The sequence below is a fragment of the Geotrypetes seraphini genome, chromosome 3 (assembly GCF_902459505.1).
Source record: "Geotrypetes seraphini chromosome 3, aGeoSer1.1, whole genome shotgun sequence".
Classification (NCBI taxonomy): domain Eukaryota; kingdom Metazoa; phylum Chordata; class Amphibia; order Gymnophiona; family Dermophiidae; genus Geotrypetes; species Geotrypetes seraphini.
Window position 1 is genome coordinate 176501733 of NC_047086.1, and position 19250 is coordinate 176520982.

The 19250-nt window shown below is 42.5% G+C and overlaps 1 protein-coding gene across 2 annotated transcripts in view; it reads right to left on the reverse strand.

The window, feature by feature from the left end:
• Positions 1 to 19250, reverse strand: part of SYNJ2 (synaptojanin 2) — a 201616-nt gene that overhangs the window by 115649 nt on the left and 66717 nt on the right. For both annotated transcript variants that reach the window (XM_033937185.1, XM_033937184.1), the window contains exon 3: positions 11135 to 11408. In XM_033937185.1, the coding sequence (XP_033793076.1) occupies positions 11135 to 11408 (274 nt within the window). The remainder of the gene's footprint in view (positions 1 to 11134; positions 11409 to 19250) is intronic.

Sequence of the window (19250 nt, forward strand, 5' to 3'; positions counted from 1 at the left end):
GAGCAAAGGCTGCTTTTTTTTGCAAGCAGGCAGGCAGGAGGAGCTGTGCTAGCGATTCCTCTTCTGAGCAAGTGCCAGGCACAGTTCCTCCCAACCTTTACAAGCAATTCTCTGCACAAATAGCATGCATAAATTTCCATGCTATTGTGCTGAGAATTGCTAGCAAAACAAAAATCGCTCCCACCATGGTATTTCTTTACCTTGGTGTTGGAGCATAGAGAATCTAGCTCTGAATTAGCATATCTGAGAGGACCTCACCCCAAACATCTAGGCTCTAGGCATATGCCTTATCTACATCAGAAAAAAAAACTGCTAGGTAAAGGCAGTTTACTTGCCTTACCACTGGAAGAAGCTCCACTTACACCCTCCCCCATTACTCTAATTACTAACAAAGGGAAGGTTATCAAGTGGAATCACTTTTCTTTATTCATTACCTGCTATTTATTTACCTATGTGGCTTTGCTCCTCCGCAGGTATTCTGGACATATTATTGTCACCCTCAGAGTATCAGTTTACATGACACTGCTCTCACCTCGCTCTGCTCATGAAAACAGCGGTAAGCATACAGAGACCGGAAGAGCAAGACACCTCTCCCTGAGGCATACTGCTTTCCTTCTCAAATAGCATTGTGCAGAGCTCCATTTAGAGTTGAAGAGAGGGCCCATGCTCAAATAATTCATGGTACATGAACTTCTATCACAAATCTAGTACTGAAAAGTCAGCATGGCATGTTCAATGTAATGAGCTTGCAAATTCATATTGCATTAAAATTGCAGCAGTAATTTGCTGCTCATTACTCTGAGCTAACTTTCTTGTCAGTAGCTGAGTGCTGATTGGCTCTGGCTCAGGCACTGACAGGAAAGTAAAAAAAAATAAAAATAAAAAATACATAAAAAAGGCATGTCATAGCATGCCAGCCCCTTCCCTGAGCCTATCCACCCGAGTTGAGCTGGATCTCCTATTCCCCTCCTGCCTCTAGACAGCCCTTTTCAAAATGGCAGTACCCTTCCCATGCCTGGTGCATTTTGGGATGCATTAGGAGGGGCCAAAGCACCATATAAGGAAAGAAAATCCTTATATGGTACTTAGGCCCTGCTCTGGGCATCCCAGGATGCACCAAGCAGGGGCATGGTGCTGCCATTTTGAAAAGGGTGGCTTAGAGGCAAGAGGGGAATAGATATCCATCCTGCCTTTTACGTCAAAGTTATGTGGACCATCAGGGCTGGGGGGAGTTTGAGTCAGTAGACCACCAGGGCAGTGATAATTAGGAGGCCTGGTCAAGCCCAGCCAGGGGATCAGATCATGTTGGGTCGGGTCGAGGGAGTGGTTGGAGAGTTCATCCAGCAGGGAAGGGTGGTTGGGTTGGTGGGAGAGAAGGGGTGCCCTTAGACATCGCTTCTCTCAGCCAATGTTCCAACGCTGCCCTGGACTAGGCATTAGTATTCCAGTGCTAAAGTCACTGGACAGATCTTTTTTTTTTTTTTTTAACATATGGTGGGTTAATTAATGACCACACTTAAATGCATTTAATTGTGGTCTGCGTTGATACCATAAGAGCATTCTGTGCACCCTAACGCTATTCCAGTGCTAATCGCTTCTAGTGCCGGCGTTAGGTTTTGAGCATCGGCTCACAAGAGATGTGAAGAGGAACATGCTAGCTGAAAGCATTCACAGCGCCATGTGGAGGATAATGTGAATCAGACACACAATGTTGATTCCTGTCTATAAGAAGAGACTTTCGCAAGCTCATTTCACACATTTATTTCTGTTCTGCCAATCCAAAATATGAACAAAGAGATCCTTCACTAAAGTGTGCTAAGTTTTTGCACTTAACATCAAAAATTAATGTGCCTATAGTACAAACGCTTTGCACCAGCTGTTAGGAGCATGTCTTCTGCAATTACCATGCAGAAATGATTATTACTGCATGTTAACACTGCTAACAATTAGTGCAGATACTTGGCACCTCCTCCTGAGGCAGCGCCAACAGCTCATTGACAGTCCATGGAATGTTTTCTGCACCAACCGCAACATGTTATCCATGTAATAGTGTAGGGAGGGCGAGAAGCGCCCGGGGCAATAACACCTCTCCCCTACCCTCTTCTCTGCCCCCCTCCTTTCCTGCCCCATTCCTTCTCCTGTACCTCTTTTAATGTTCCCGGCGCAAGCAGCAACCCCGACCTACTGCTCTCGCCAGCGTCGCCTCTTCCTCAGATGTCACTTTCCTAGGCACGGGTCCAGGAAGTGACGTCGGAGGAAAAGCTGTTGCTGCTTGCACTAGGAACGTTAAAGAGGTACGGGGGAAAGGGTGCGCACGCAGTACTGGAGGGGGGGCAAGAGGAGGAAGGGTGTTGGTGCTCCCACCAAGACGGTACCCAGGCCCCCCTGTATCCATGACCCACCTAGTCCTACCTCCTAACACATAATGCATTTACAGTATGAATTAGTGCATGCCAGCTGCTAATCTACCACCCGGAGCTGATGTGCTTGAGAAGCGGGTTAACCTGTGCTAATTTGCGCGTTGACTGCTTAAATACCCTTTAGTAGAAGGGCTCCAAAATGTTACTAACCAGCACTGATAAACAGCGATACATAATAGGGCTTCCTCAACAGAGATATAAAAGCTTAGGCACAGAAGAAAGTTTTACCGCTTTGTGACACTCCAAAGCAGAATGAACAGGGTCTACCTGCTGAGGCAAGGCATTTCACAAAGTGGAACCAAAATTGTCTGTTGTTGACGTGAGAGAAGTCAAGTTCTTAAATGTAGCACCAATGGAGAGAGTCACCTGTCTATTTAGCCTAGGAGTGGGCAACTCCAGTCCTTGATGGCCGGAATCCAGTCGGGTTTTCAGGATTTCCCCAATGAATATGCATTGAAAGCAGTGCACACAAATAAGATCTCATGCATATTCTTTGGGGAAATCCTGAAAACCCGACTGGATTCCGGCCCTCGAGGACCGGAGTTGCCCACCCCTGATTTAGCCGGTATCCCGTTTCCAATAAAAGCCAGACCAGGTCACACGTGCCTGACAGAGTCCCAAAGAAGGTGGCAAGATTCCATGCTACTGACTCCCAAAGATAAGCTTTGGCTTTTTCCAGGTCTACTTTAACAAAGGTTTATGGACTTTTACTTCAGGAATGTGTCCAGCCTTTTACATTAACTGCTTTTAAACTGCTCAAGCAATGAGTTCCACAGTTTATCTATAGGTTGAGTGTAAAACTATTTTCTCCTATGTGGTTTAAATGTACATGGAGTGTCCCTTACTTAGTCTTTGCACGGTTTGTAAGAGTAAACAATTAATTAGCGGTCATCTGTTTCCTTTTCTAATAATTCCTAACATTCCATTTGCCCGTTGCTGCTGCTGCACTGAGCACATTTCAACATACTGTCTGCAATAACTCAAGTCATTTCCCTTGGTAGCGAGTCCTAATGTGGAAACTAGCAACATGGAAGTTGTAAAAACATAGTAAAATGACGGCAGATAAAAACCTAAACGGTCCATCCAGTCTGCCCATTAGTTATACCCATTCAAATACATGATTAAATGGAGATAGTCCAGCCTACTTAAACAACCGCCTAATCCAAACTACCTCAACCAGACACAGGAGAACCACACAAACCTTTCACTCATCCCCCAATCAGAGACGTCAAACGAAAAAAACTGTACAATGGCCTTCTAGCCACTCAAGCAGCAAAACTAGACTACCAACTCTCCAATTTACTGATAACGACTCCAGACTACAAATCGTTTAGAAAAGAAATAAAAACCATCCTATTCAAGAAATCCTTGAAGACAAACTAACACCGCAAGACTCATCCCAATTCTCTGAAGCAACTCGCTCTACTCTTCAATTCCTCTGGAAATGGCCAGATAACTTCTTTTGTAATCCGCCAGGTATTGGCGGAATAGAAATCAGTAATGTACTGTAAATTAACTTGTCTCTTCGCTGATATTTCTGGGTCAGACTGTTTCAAGTTTTATTAAAATTTTGATGTATTGCAATATTATTAATTCAAAGCGACTTACAATTAAAAACAGGGTCTTAATTATTAACTACAACAGAAACACACAAACATGACGTACTGATACATAAGGGAAGTAGGGAGAATTACAATAAGCATAGTAAAGGACACATGAGAGGAATGTACAAAAGGAAGGTAAAAAAAATTGAAAAGTATTGATAAAAATTGAAAAGAAAATTAAGAACCTTTTTTAAAATTTCTCGGAGCCTAAGACAGAGGACATTTGAATTTATGCAGAGAATAGGATTAAAAGAGACTCCGATGATTAGGTCTCAAAAGCATCCTTGTACAACCAGCATTTTAACAGTTCTTTAAATTTACTTAGTGATTTTTCTTCCTTAATAAATGATGGTAAGGAGTTCCATATTCTGTGCGCTGTAACCGCAAAGATAGTATCTTGTCTTGTATTTATCATACTAAGTGATGGAATTACTAGAAGGTTTTTGTCCTCTGATCTCAAACTTCCAGTAGTAATATATGGAATAATGTACCTTTCTAGAAATGATGGCGCTTTAGTTGTTAATATTTTGAATGTTAATAGTGCTATTTTACAGGAGATTCTGTGAACAATTGGAAGCCAATGAGCTTCTTTAAGAAAAGGAGTCACATGATCAAATTTTTTCCTGTTCGTTATAATTTTAATTGCGGTGTTTTGAATTTGTTGTAATCGACGGATTTCTTTAAGAGCTACTCCTGTATAGAGCGAGTTGCAATAATCTAACTTTGAAATGATCAGCGAATGTACAAGGATATTCAGTGATGAGTCCAAGAAAGGAGCAATTGATCTGATCATTTGTAACCTCTGAAAACAACCTCTTACTACTGCACTAATCTGATTGTGATATGTCAATTTTTGATCCAGAATAAACCCTAAAACTCTAATCTTAGTGACTTCCTGCAATTGGATATTATTTATGTTGATTGGGGCGGTGAGATTTAGTCCTTCTTTCTAAGGGAAGTGTATTATTTTTGTTTTATCTGTATTCATTACTAGTTTATTTTCATCAAGCCAGTCAGAGATTGTACTTAATTTCTTATTGATATTTTGGAATTCCTCTGTGGAATATGAGTCTAATGGAAGCAGGAGTTGAAGATCATCCGCTTAGGCGAATGCTGTAAACCCAATAGATTGACAAAAGAGTCAGCAGAGGGGCTAAAAAGATGTTAAATAGTAGAGGGGGGATAATATCGACCCCTGTGGGATGCCATAGTTGGTAGATATCAGGTCTGAGGTGGAATTATTAAAGATAATATTTGATGATCTTTCTGAAAAATAAGACTGAAACCATTGAAGCACAGTATCACTAATTCCTATGGATTTCAGTCTTTTTATAAGGAGATGGTGATCAAAGGCGTCGAATGCAGAAGAAAAATCTGTGGATATGAGGAGAACAGATCGGTGATGATCTAAAAAATAAAGGATATCTGTAGTCATACCTATCATCGAGTGTTCTGTTGAGTAATATTTCCGGAATCCTGTTTGATTAGGATGCAATACTCTCATTTTATCTATAAATTCAGATATCTGATTGAATACTACCTTTTCGGTCAATTTAGCTAGGAATGGAATTTTAGCTATTGGTCAAAAATGCGTGATGTCATTATGATTTGCCTTTGGATTTTTGAGAATTGGGTGGATTGTTGCCTGTTTCCAGGATTTTGGAAGAAATCCTGTTTCTAGGCTGCTGGTGATGATTTTATGTATAAATGGCCCTAACTTATTGAAAAGACGTTTTAAGACAAATGGCGGGATAATTTCAGATTTATTGCTTTTTAAATTTATGGATTAAAACAGCTGTTGAAAGTCGCTTATAGATGGTAAATTGAACCGGCCACATTTTGGAAAATGGCAAGGTATCAAGTTCTGTAGGGTCTAGTTCAGTTTTTGATCTGAATTGACTTATGATATTGATGAGGTTTTCTTTAAAGTAAAGTGCTAGACCTTGGGTGGTAATTGTAATAACAGAATCGGTATTACTTTGGGGTTTAAACATAGGGCTCCTTTTATTAAGGTGCGCTAGCAGGGTTAGCGCGTCGGACATTTCATCATGCGCAAACCCCTGCGGCAAGCCAAAAAACTAACGCCTCGTCAATGAAGGCGTTAGCAACTAGCACGGCAGGCAGTTTTAACACGCGGTATTCTGCGCGTTAAACCCCTACCGCACCTTGATAAAAGGAGCCCATAGTTAATGATTTTAATATTTAGAACGAGTTTTTTGCCTTTCCAATTCGTTTCTTATAGTACGGTACTCTTTCTTTGCAGCTTTATTTTAATCTTATAATGGTTTGCTTGTTCCTGATATCTTGATAAATTCAAAGGTGTTTTTTAGTCCGATGCCATTTTCTTTCAAGAGCACATAATTGATTTTTAATTAATGTTAACTCGGCTGTATACCAAGGGCTTTTTTGTTTTTTTAACCAATATTAATTTTGTTTTAGTAGGAGCCAATTTGTTTAACAAATCTGTGCAAAACTTATCCCACTTGGATGATTGGTCTTCAAGTGACAGATTTATCAAAGTCATTGATGTTCAACTTGATAGCTGAGGCGACTGCCGAATTGTCTAGATCAGTGGTCCCCAATCCTGTCCTGGAATATGCATAAGAGAGATTTGCATATAATGGAAGTGACAGGCATGCAAATCTGCTCCATGCATATTCATGCCTGAAAACCCGATTGGCCTGGTGGTCCTCAAGGAAAGGGTTGGGGACCACTGGTCTAGATTAGTGTAGTTTCGAAAAAATATTAGTTTGGGTGACCCTGAGACTAGCTGCCTCTTTTACAAAGCCGCACTAGCGTCTGTCTCGTGGCAACAGCCTTGAAGCCCTTTAAATCTCTATGGGCTTTGGTGCCATTAGCGCAGGGCTTTGTAAAAGAGGCCCTAAGTTTTGTGATTGAAAATATTTTATTGTTATTAGATTGTGATCAAACCAGGGTACAGCGTAGATATTTGATACCGAAAAGTTTGACTTTAGGGAGTTTGAAGTCAGGATCATATCTATTGTATGACCAGCAATGTGTATTGGTTTAGAAATCATAGTGACTAGATTTAGATCAGAGATGAAATCTATTAAATCAGATGAGAGAGTATTCTCTTACACATCAAAGTGGACATTAAAAATCGCCCAATATTATTGGGTTTTCTGTAGATATGCAAAAGTCAAATAATGTTGATTGAAGCAGGGTAATAACGTCTAGATTGACTAGGGGTGGGACATAAAGAAGCAGCATTTCCAATTGGTATTGTCCTAGGTTCCAAATGCTGAAGTTGCCGTCCAAGCTCACTCCAACCTATCCAACCATCCTGTTTGCAGGATATCTACCATAAAGTCTGGCCACTAACATCCTCATGTTCCAAGTCAGTGGAGCTCCCGTTGATGCCCTCCCCAGCCCATCCTACACCAAATCATCACATATGGGACACAGACCGTGTAAGTCTGTCCGGTACCGGCCTTAGTTCTTTAATTTACATTATTCGTTTTCTAATTAGAGATCCTTTATGTTTATCCCACATTTTTTTGAATTCCAACACTGTTTTCCTCTCCATCACTTCCCACGAGAGGACATTCCAGGCATCTACCACCCTCTCCGTGAAAAAGAATTTCCTAACATTGCTCCTGAGTCTTCCTCCCCGCAACCTCAAATTATGCCCTCTAGTTTTACCATTTTCTTTTCTTTGGGTTATATTTCCCAATGTGCATGACCCTGCACTTGTTTACATTAAATTTCATTTGCTGTCTGAAATTTCTCATGGTCAGCATGTCGTTTTAACAACTTTGAAGTCTGTCACCTGCAAATCTGGACTTTGGCCTGTCTCACCTTCCTTCACACCTGAGTTTCCAAATCCAAGAAAATCTTATCCCATCCCCACTTGCTGCCATTCATGACAGGCAGTGAGAAGCACATCTGCACTCTCCAGATGTTGTTCCCCAATTACAGCCCAGGACTCTCCTTCCCTCCATAATCCAGTCACTGCAGTGGCAGTTTGGCAGCTCCCATAACCTTACATAAGTCCATCCTAAATATCACCTATAGGTAGCACATTCAACATGACCCCCTCCACACCCTAGGGCTGTGAGCATTATCACTGCAACATCCAAAGTCCAGGACTTAACATAAGAATAGTCATTCATCTAGCCCAGAATCCTGTTTCCATAGTGGCCAAATCAGGTCACAAGTACTTGGCAAAAATCCAAATAGTAGCAACCATGTTACTGATCCAGGGCAAGCAGTAGCTTCCTCCGTGTCTATCTCAATAGCAGACTATAGACTTTTCCTCTAGGATCCTGTCCAAAGTTTTTTTTTAAACCGATCTACTTTAACTGCTGTTACCACATTATCTGGCAACTTGCTTCAGAGCTTAACTAGTTTATGAGTGAAAAAATATTTCCTCCTACTGGTTTTAAAAATATTTTCCTGTAACTTCATTGAGTGGTCCCTAGTCTTTGTAATTTATGATGGAGTAAAAAAAAATGTATTCACTTGTACACAGATTCACAAATAGCAGACAGATCCAGGGGGGGGACCTAAGTGTTCAACTCTTCCACAAACCCCTGTACAATTCACAAACCTCTCTATCCAAAGGATTGCTCTTAACACATTCAGCTCACAATTGACTGGGTTTGTTTTAAAGAAGGAGGAAAAAGCCTCAGACTCTAGCCTGCCACTGGCAAGTTAGTGTGCAGACAAGAATTACATGTGGAGATACCTCCTGCCAGAAACCCCCCACTATACATTGCCGGCAGGAGGGATGCCCAATCCCTCCTGCCGGAACCTGCCCCCAGTAGATCGCCCAGCCCGCCCCCAGACTCCCCTTTACTCCCCTCCAGCCCCCCCATAACCTTTTTTGTTGGCTGGCCGGCTGGGACCTCTCTCCATATGGCCTGTCTCTGTCTGAATGGCAGATCTGCCCCTTCCCAGTGCATTGTGGGATGCACCAGGGAGAGGCCTAAGGCCTGATTGACCCAGGTGCCTAAGGCCCCGCCCAAAGGAGTGGCCTTAGGCACCTGGACCAACCGGAATCTTAGGTTGGCCCATGTGCTTATGGGCAGGGCCTTAGGCATATGGGTCAACCTAAGATTCTGGTTGGCCCAGGTGCCTAAGGCACCTCCTATGGGTGGGGCCTTAGGCACCTGGGTCAATCAGGCCTTAGGCCTCTCCCTGGTGCATCCCACAATGCACTGGGAAGAGGCAGGCCCGCCATTCAGACGGAGGCGGGCATGTTGGCCAGCCGGAGGACCCATCCAGCTGGACAACAAAAAAGGTAAGGGCAGCGTTCATGGGGTTAGGAGGAGTTCTAGTGGGGGTGCGGTGGTTGGGGGGAGTCCAGGGGTGGGCTGGGTGATCTACGGGGGTGGGGGTGTTCTGGCAGGAGGGTTTGGGCATCCCTCCTGCCAGTAGTCTTCACGGGGGGGGGGGGGGGGGACAGGTTGCCACTAAACTTATCGCATCGGGGAGATCCCTTGCCACGATAAGCTCAGCGGCAACCCGATTCTCTAACCGGTGTCTGTAGCTTGAATGTCGGTTAGAGAATTGGGTTCTTTTTAGGCGGACTTAGGCGCGATTCTGTATAGGATGCCCGTTAGCTTCCGAGACAGGCATCCTACACAGAATCCGGGCCCCAGGTTTTCTTCCACCAGACTGCTGCCCAGGTGGACAATACAGATTTTATCAATTGGAAGTGCAAGATGGATTCATTCATTTTGTTTAATATGTAAAATGGTGCTGTGATTTGAGTTATTTAATAAATATAGTGTATTTAAGTAGAAAGCCTGTCTAGTTATATTATATGTATCAAATTCCTTTTCTATTTAGTATCTCTCTTCTGTGTCCCTTTTCCTATGCTTCTTCCATGGTCTGTATGTCCTTTCTGATATTCTAATCCTTCTCTATGTCTATCCTCTCTCTTCCCTTCCTCCTGCACCCTCCACCACTGGTCTAGACTCTCTCTCCTTCCCTCCCTTTCTCCCAGTCCAACATCTTTTTCTCCAGTCCAGTCTTTCTCTCCACTTCACCAACTCCCCAAAATACCATTTCTCCTTCTTTTTCTCCCTCCTGTAGGTCTCTCTCTCCCTTCCAACTGCTTCCCTCCCAGATCCAATATCTCTCTCCTCCACTTTGGTCCAGATCTCTCTATCTCTTTCCCCCCAATCCAACATCTTTCTTCCTCCACTTTACTCAAGGTCTTTCTCTTTCTTTCCTCTTCTTCTCTCCCCTTCCAGGTCCCACACCTGTTTCTCTTTTCTTATTCCATCCCTCAGTTCCAACATTTCTCCCCTCTGCAGGTCTGGCAGCTCTTTAATCCTCCCCTTTCTCTCTTTACAGGCTCCAAATATCTCTACCCTTCCTTCCCCAATCTACATAGGTCCAGTATCTTTCTGCCTTCACAATCTACATCGGCTGGACATCTCTCTGTGCTCTCCTTACCAATCCGCACGGGCCTAGTATCTCTCTGTCTGCATAGGTCCAGCATCTCTCTACTCTTTTACCCAATCCACACAGGTTCAGCATCTCTCTGCCCCCCAACGTGCATAGAACTGACTCTCTCTGACCTCCCTCCACTAACCCAAATGAGCCCAGTATCTCTCTGTCCTTCCCCCTTCCCCAATGGTCCTCAAGATTGCTGGCTGAGGCTGCGATTGAATCAGGCTTCCTCTGCCTGGTCCAGCCTCTGAGATAGTGTATTGATCGTTTTGAATTTATCAAAATCATTAAGTGTCTGAAGAGGATGGTCCAGCCTAGGCCAGGGCCAGATCCCATAGGAAGTTGCAACATAGAGGAAGGACTTAGCCTAGGAAAGGCCCAGGTGGGGCCAGGAAGAGGCAGCATGTTTCAATCGCTGCCTCTGCCGGTGAACATAAGAACCATGTATATGTTTGGAGCATTGATGCGGGCAGCAGGGGCAAGAAAGATATCAGACCACACGGGGATGGGAGGGGAGTTGAAGAGACGTCAGATCCATAGTTGAGGGGTGGCTGACAGGCAGCAAGAAAAGGGAAGGAAGCTGGATTTGCAGAAGGAAAGATGAATTAACCACCTGGTCATTTTGTCTGGCTCGATAATGGTAGCTATGCCTCTGCTCCTCATCCAAGATGACAATTTACTACTAACCAGAAGAAACAGCTGCCTGTCTCGTTGCTGCCCTCAGTATCCTGCTTCTGTGCCCTCACTGTCAGGTCAAAGCTCGATCCAGCATTAGGACAAGAAAAGTAAAACATCCCAGAGCTCAGGAGCTTTCTGAGTGCAGTGACGCGCTCTTCTTCCTTGATTCCCTCCTGCAGGGCACAAAAGTCCACCGCTGTGATTTTGTACACTTCAGTTTCCAGGATCCTGCCCACTGATGTACAGCCAGTCACCAGCACCAGGAAGTGCAGCCTAGCATCACCTAGGAAGAAAGAGCAGCAACACAACGTTCAGTCCACCATAACAATTCGGCCCTATCCCTCAAACATAGCATTACAGGGTAAGGATGTGGCCCAGCTTCTAAAGGGCTACTTCTAGACACTCCTGGCTCTTTGACACTCATTTTGTGTGGCACTGTGGTTTCTGCAGTATAATTAAAAAGTCGGAGCTCTTCTGCTCCAACTAAGACACATGACCATGTCACCATCAAACTGATTTCTCCTTATTTCTTGGACAACTGATCTCTTGAGATCATGAATTTCTCATGAGAGGTAAAGTGGTGTGGCAGCCATGTTAGTTCACTTATAAAGGTAAAAAACAGAGATAAAACAAGGAAAAGAAAATAAGATGATACCTTTTTTATTGGACTAACTCTCGTACATTCAATCTAATCAGCTAATCAAAAACTATATTAAGTTAGTCCAATAAAAAAAGGTATCACCTCATTTTCTTTTCTTTGTTTTATCTCTATTTATTTGAATTAACCTTTCCACAAGGAAATTTATTTTTGTTTATAAATCTTTATTAATTTTCAATTCGAAAACAAAGTGCATTAAAATATACATACAATTAAAGTCATAGACAGCACTTACAATCAATCAAAGAATACTACAAATTATTCCCCCCCCCCCCCGGATGTGTGTGCAAATCAAATAGAAAATAAAGACATTATACAACTAATCAGAATTAACAAAATTTGTCAATGGACCCCATGTCAATTTAAATAGTTTATTATGATCCAACATTTCTGAATTCATTTTTTCATATTTATAACATAGACAAAGTTTCCCACCAAAAGGAAAAATTAAGTCTGTCCCAATTTTTCCAATTCTTGGTAATCATTTTCATGGCAATCTCAATCATAATGATAAGGAGTCTGCTTTTATATCTTTCTAATGGAGGTTTAGATGTCAACAATGTCCCACAAATTACACTATCATAGTTTCCAGTTTCAAATTAATTTGTCCCCATATTGATTTCCAAAAGTTGAGTATCAAGACACAATAGAACAACAGATGATCTGGTGTCCCTATTTCAAGATGACAGTGCCAGCATCTATTAGACTTTGAACTGTCTAACTTTTGCAAATGAACTGGGGGTTCAAAAAAACTCTATGTAAAAAAAAGGACCAGGTTTGTCTCATAGATGCCGACACTGTACATCTCATCCTCCAAGTCCAAATCCATGGCTACTGAGTAACAGAAATCTTCTACTTAATCTCAATGCTCCAAATGTCTTTTAGGCTAGTTTTGGGCATCTTATTAAAATATTCTGATATTAATTTATACCACTTGGCGGCTTGATGCCCTAGGAAATCTGTCTGGAAACATAGGCCCGGCAAGCTATACTGATTTTTTAAATTCCACCAATCAGGGAACCCTTTCTGAATGGCCTGTTTTAAACTGCAACCATTTAGAAGCTTGAGACTTTGATATGCTGAATGATTGTTGCAGCTGTAGTAAATTTAGCATTTTCCCATTTGAGATCACATCATCTAAAGCAGTGTTCTTCAACCACTGGTCTATGGAGCAGTGCCGGTTCACAGAAATTTCCTGCCGGTCCACAGGGCCAGCACGTGCATCAGGCCCAAAACAGTGTTCTTCAACCGTTGGTCCACAGTGCAATCGATGCGACGTTATCTTCGAGCCAGCTCCCTCTTCCTAACTGATTCAGTGCACAGAGCCACGGGCAGTAGCTCCTACGGGTATCCTGCGCCTGAACCGGAAGCTTTCTCTCTGACGTTGCAACGTCAGAGGGAAGGCTTCCAGATGAGGCACGGGACGTGCAAGGTGCAATTAGTAGAGATGGGCGGGGTCTGGCCCACAACTTAGCCCAGTTTTTTTCAACCGCCGGACCACGGACCGATGCCAGTCCACAGAATAATTTTTTTATTTCTGCCGGTCCATAGGTGTAAAAAGGTTGAAAAACACTGATCTAAAGTACGTATGCCTGCCTGCAACCAATGTTTCCAGAGGATTTTAGACTCGCCGTCCACAAGGAAATTTAAAAAATAAAAATAGTTTGACACAGCTTGTACTTTTCTCACACAGATCTGAAACCCGAGTCCATTAATTTATAGAGTGAATGCTATTTTGATCCTGGCATGGGGAGGTATTTATTTATTTATTTGGATTTTTATCCCGTCCTCCCAGTAGCTCAGAACGGTCTACAAATGAACATACACAGTGGAGAGTAACTAGACATATAAGTAATACAACAGGTTTAGTGTTTGGATTTATAGATTTTGGAGAGAATTTAATGCAGGGAGAGTATAGCAGAAAGAGAGAAGGGGGAAATACAGTAGTTTAGTTTAAGGAAAGTTATATGCGTTTAGGTACAATTTGTTAGTGGAGAGAGTAAGAGAGGGTTGTACTGGAGTTTGGGAAGGTGATAGGAGAGTGGAGGGGTGGGGCGTAAGGGGGGGAGAAGACAGAGGAGATCTTTGTAGGTACTTGTAGCTTTACAGCGGCTTGTGTGTCAATGCAGCCTAATGATATGTCATAATGGTAATGCATGACAATGGCTAGGATGGGTCATAGTGTTCATACAGTGATGTCATGCAGCCACGCCACAGACAAACAAGAGAGAGTATAAGAAAGAATGGGAAAGCAGATGCAGACATTTGACAGAAAAGGGAACTATACAATAGTCTTTATGTCTGTTTCAAATCATTCTTGTCCTTGTTAAGCTTTGTATTAAGTTGCATGTTGTCCGATTTCCAACATTATTGTAGGGTATGAGTTGTCGCTCCCCTGCTGCGAGTGCCTTCATAGTCGGCGGTTAATAAAGCAAATTAATAAATCCCCTTTCCTCGTAGGTCACAGACTTGTGAACTTTATTTATTCAATTTTCTATACCGTTCTCCCAGGGGAGCTCAGAACAGTTTACAAACTTTACATTAATGTATTCAGGTACTCAAGCATTTTTCCGTCTGTCCAGGTAGGCTCACAATCTACCTAATGTACCTGGGGCAATGAGATCCAGGCAGTCATCAGTACTCAGAAGGCCCCAGCGAGAAGGCCGCGAAGCAGCCTGTGAGCGCTGCTGGCCCGATGCTCCTTTGCCAGAAGGTATTTATGGTCGCGGTCAGAGGGGATCGGTTGGGAGGGAAGGATGAAGGGTCAGCGGGGGTTCGGTTGAGTGGCAGGAGTTCTGCTGCACGAGGGATGGAGGGATAGAAAGATGCTGCAGAGGGAAGGCACAAAGGGATGGGTGAGAGGGGAGGAAAGATGTTGCACATGTGGGGGAAAGGAAAGAGAAGGAATTGGGATGAAGGAGAGGAAGGGAGAGATCATGTACACGAAAAAAAAATAAGCCCTACCTGAAAATAAGACCTAGTGCCTTTTTTGGGCCCCAAATGAATATAAGACACTGTCTTATTTTCGGGGAAACATGAAACACCAATGTAGGTTTTAAAGCTGTTAGATAGGCTGCCCCCCTTAGATAAGCTGCGGGGCTGGAGTACCCCCCCCCCCTTGTACCTTTTGAAATAGCTCCCTTGCCGGTAAATAGCTCCCTTGCTGGACAGCTGCCAGCTGTCTACTTCTCCAATGTCGCGGCCAGCGGTGCAGGGCAGGAGTGATTTTTTAGTATCCAGCCTGGCCCCACGCCACTTCTTGAATGGCTGCCATCATTAGCGCACACTAAGGGCTCCTTTTACTAAACTGCGCTAGCGGTTTTAGCGCGCACTACAATGCCACGCGTGCTAACGCCTCCATAGAACTGGCGTTAGTTTTTCCGCATAGCGCGAGGGTTAGCATGTGCTAATCTGCAGTACGCGCTAAAAACCCTACCGCAGCTTAGTAAAAGGAGCCCTAAATGCTAGCGTGCACTAAATGCTAATGCATCCATAGGATATAATGGATGCGTTGGCACGCGTTAGCATTTAGCGTGCGCTAAAACGGCTAGCGTGCCTTAGTAAAAGGGCCCCAATATTTTTTATTTTAATAATTATTTTTTTTTAAAGATTCTTCAGGCAGGCCTAAAGCAAAACTTTTAAGCTCCTACATTATAATGAATTTTCGGCTGAAATCTGGTCTCCTAAAGCAAAACTCAGGTAGAAACTTAGGAATTCAGCTTTTTTCTTTTTTTTTTTAACTTCAAACCCAAATAATTCAAGCAAGCATGAGAAAAGCACAGATGAGCTGCAGTTGAAGAACTGAGGGAAAAGTCAAAGATCAACTAGCTCATTTTCATTAGATTCTTTACACATCCAGGGAGGGTGGGTGGGTAGGGGGGAGGGAAATGTACGTTGAGGAGTTAAATTATTAAATCATAATATTGAAATCACATCATATGTATTATTGTATTAATAATTAAGATGAGGATGGGCGTAAATGATTGTTTAATGTAATAATTGTATAATTCTATGCGTTCTATGCAGTATTTATAATTTACCAATTGTATTGCACTAACAAAGTTTGAAAATCAATAAAGATTTAACCCCTCCCCCCCCAAAAAAAAAAAAAAAAAATTACCCAACTAGCTCTGTGAGACTTCACCAGGAAGTGTAACTGGACAGACTGGATATGCCATAAAGTGCTTATCTGCTGTTATTATGCTATTTCTCTGCTTCCTTCCACCTTCCAGCAGCACTGCCTGTTTTTATTTTTACTAAGGGCTAGATTCACTAAGCAAACCGATCGTGTACCCCACTTTGCGACCAGGATTTCCCTCCTGCCCGATTCACTAACCTCTCCTGCGATCTGCTTCCAATCCGTGCATGCAAATGAGGGGAAACGCGTGCAAAGTAGACAGGGACGCGATTCACCAAAAGAAATTTTTGAAACCGACTAGGCTGGCCAATCAACCCATGAAGCGACCAGTCGCAAACGTCTTTCTGACTGTCCAGCTCCATAGAAGCCCTGCTCTTTGTTGCCCTGAATCTCTCCTGCCTGCCGCCCCGATGCTCTTCCCCGGATTTCTCCTGCCTGCTCTGCCCCAATCTCTCCTGCCTGCTCTCTCCCGAATCGCCGCTCTGCTCTTTCCCAATTTCTCCTGCCTTCTCTCTCCCGAATCGCCGCCCTCCATTTCCCCAATCTCTCCTGCCTGCTTTGCCCTGAATCGCCGCCCTGCTCATCCCCGGATCTCTCCTGCTTGACGCCCCGGATCTCTCCTGCCCTTCCCCGTACTGCGAGCCCGTGGTTTTAACCTGTGGGTTTAAAGCAGGTTAAAACCACCGGCTCGCTGGGCTACAAAAAAGTAAAAAGTTAAAAAAAAGGTCGCTGCTCAGAGGGGTCTTAGACGCATGCGCAGACCATCTACAAGCAAAGAAGATAAGTCTGCGCATGCGTCAGGATCGCTCTTCTGTGATCTGCGTGGTTATTGGGGGCATGCCTCCGATCGGCCTACTTAGCATAAGGACGTGTTGTGAATAGGGAGCCCGGACAAGAATCTAGCCCTAAAAGCCTTAGTTGACTAGGGTTGCCAAACGTCCGGATCTACCTAGACATATCTTCTTTTTAGAGGACTGTCTGCATGTCCGGGCGGATTTTTAAAAAGCAGCAGCTTATCCGAGTTTTCAAGTTTGGGGCCATGTCTGAAGGTGAGCATGAACAGGTGCAACGTGATGATACCACAAATATGTGAAGAAGGAGGGCTGCAATTTTGTCTTGGCCTTCATCTGGGAGGTCATGTTAAATGGGATCATAAGGTAACATTAGTTTCCATAAACCAGAGTCACACTTGGCTATGCACCAAGGGTCTTTCACTTGGCATATGCATCTGTTTGTGCTTGCCTTCTAAGTGTTTATCTAAGCATGATAACTGAACAATAGCTACATATTCACAGATATCACGCCTCACTTAATAGGAGTGTCACACTTATTCAAAGGCTCTCTCCTGACCCTCTGAGCCTCTTCTCTCACTCAAGTGCCAGTGCCCTGATCACTGCCTTCACCAGAGGCAAGTCGAAGAAAAAGAAAACCAAATACCATATATACTAGAATATAAGCCAAAGTGGCCCTGCCCTCTCCCCCCTAAAAAAAGAGGAAAAAGGGTCATTTCATATTGTTTTATGATTTATTTTTTATCTTATTAGGCAATCTGTGATTATTTTATGGTGCTTTAAGTACATTGTTTCATTTAGTGGAAAGATGATCCACTAGAAAGAGTGATAAGGTATGTTTTCCTTATATTGTTTAATTTATATTATTTGTAGATAGGATGCCCAATTATATAAAATGGCATTTTTAATGTACATGTCTTCCCTATTCATTATGATCTATGCAATATCCTATTATAGTTACCGGTAATTGAATTTAAGAATTACTTTTAATATCTTACCAGATCCTTTTTATATATTTTTTAAATATCTTATTAGATCTTTTATCGGATATTCAGTGAAAAGTGCCCATTACCATTATCATTGTACATTATTGCACAATATGGTGTTTTGATTTCCTACTACAAGTACAGTGGTATATGTTACATCTTCTATATCCATTTATTAATATGGATTTATAACTTTTTAATGTATTTTATTCATATACATATTTTTAATGTATAATGAGTTTATTGTTCTCATGGTTTGATTATTTATATTAAGTAGGCACCATTTGATATATTGTCATTAATTTTTTTATTTTATTTATTCATTCATTTTTCTATACCGTTCTCCCAGACAACTCAGAACGGTTTTACATGAATTTATTCAGGTACTCAAGCATTTTTCCCCGTCTGTCCCTGCGGGCTCACAATGTACCTGGGGCAGTGGGGCAGCCGAAACACAGCTCAGGAAAGTGAGATCCTGCTTCCACCAACAACATTTTGCTGTCCTCGTACAATCAATCATTCTTTTGAGGTTGGATTATTGTAATTCGGTCTATCTAAGTCTAACCCAGAAAAGTCTTCAAAGACTTCAACAGATCCAGAATACTGCAGCTAGGTTGATCTTTGCAAAAAGCAAATATAATCATGTTTCCCCGCTTCACTGGCTCCCAGTAATCTCTAGGGTTTACTTTAAATGTGCCTGCCTAACATTGAAGATTTTGCATGGCACTCTTCCCCCTTTGATTCCTCTATCCTGGAACCCTGCGAGACCTGATATTACCAGATCTATCCAAAAGCTTAAACTATCTTTCCCCTCGTTAAAAGGCATTATCTATATTGGAAAATTAGGGAAATCTCTCTACTTTAAAATTACTGAGCTTTGGAACAACTTTCCTGTCCAGCTGCGTAATTTGGGCTCTTTCCAATTATTTTGAAAACATCTGAAAATGTGGCTATTTTCAAAAATGTAAATTCCACTGCTTTCTATGTAACCACTAATTCTTGTTATATTTTCCTTTCTTAAACTCTTAAACTTAAACCGTGTCGAGCTCTATCTTTATAGAGAAGATATGGTATATAGGCTTAAGGTTTAGTTTAGCTCACATTGAGCCATTTCACTTTATCCAATAAAGACTTTAGCATTGAACATTAGGCTTCCTCAAACATCCTTTCTGCCATTGATGGAGAGTCATCTCTGCTGTTTGTTTTTTGGTTTAACATAGGGACGCAGACTGCAAGCTCTGATAATAACTAGTGGCCCTCACTAGATCACATTCACCCAACCAAACTTGAGGTTTCTGTTTTCACTTCAGCCGAAATCAGGTGATAAGTTTCATCTGCAGTTTTGGTGTCAGCCAAAACCTACTAGGCAGTTTTATTGATTACTACTACTAGTACTACTTATTTCTATGGTGCTGCAAGATGTACCCAGCGCTGTACATTAAATATGTAAGACAGTGGTTCTTAAAAAGGTGACAGTTTCCTCTAGTTCAGAAAAAATATATATTTTTTATTGGTACATAAAGAGTATCTTACTTCAATGACATCATGATAT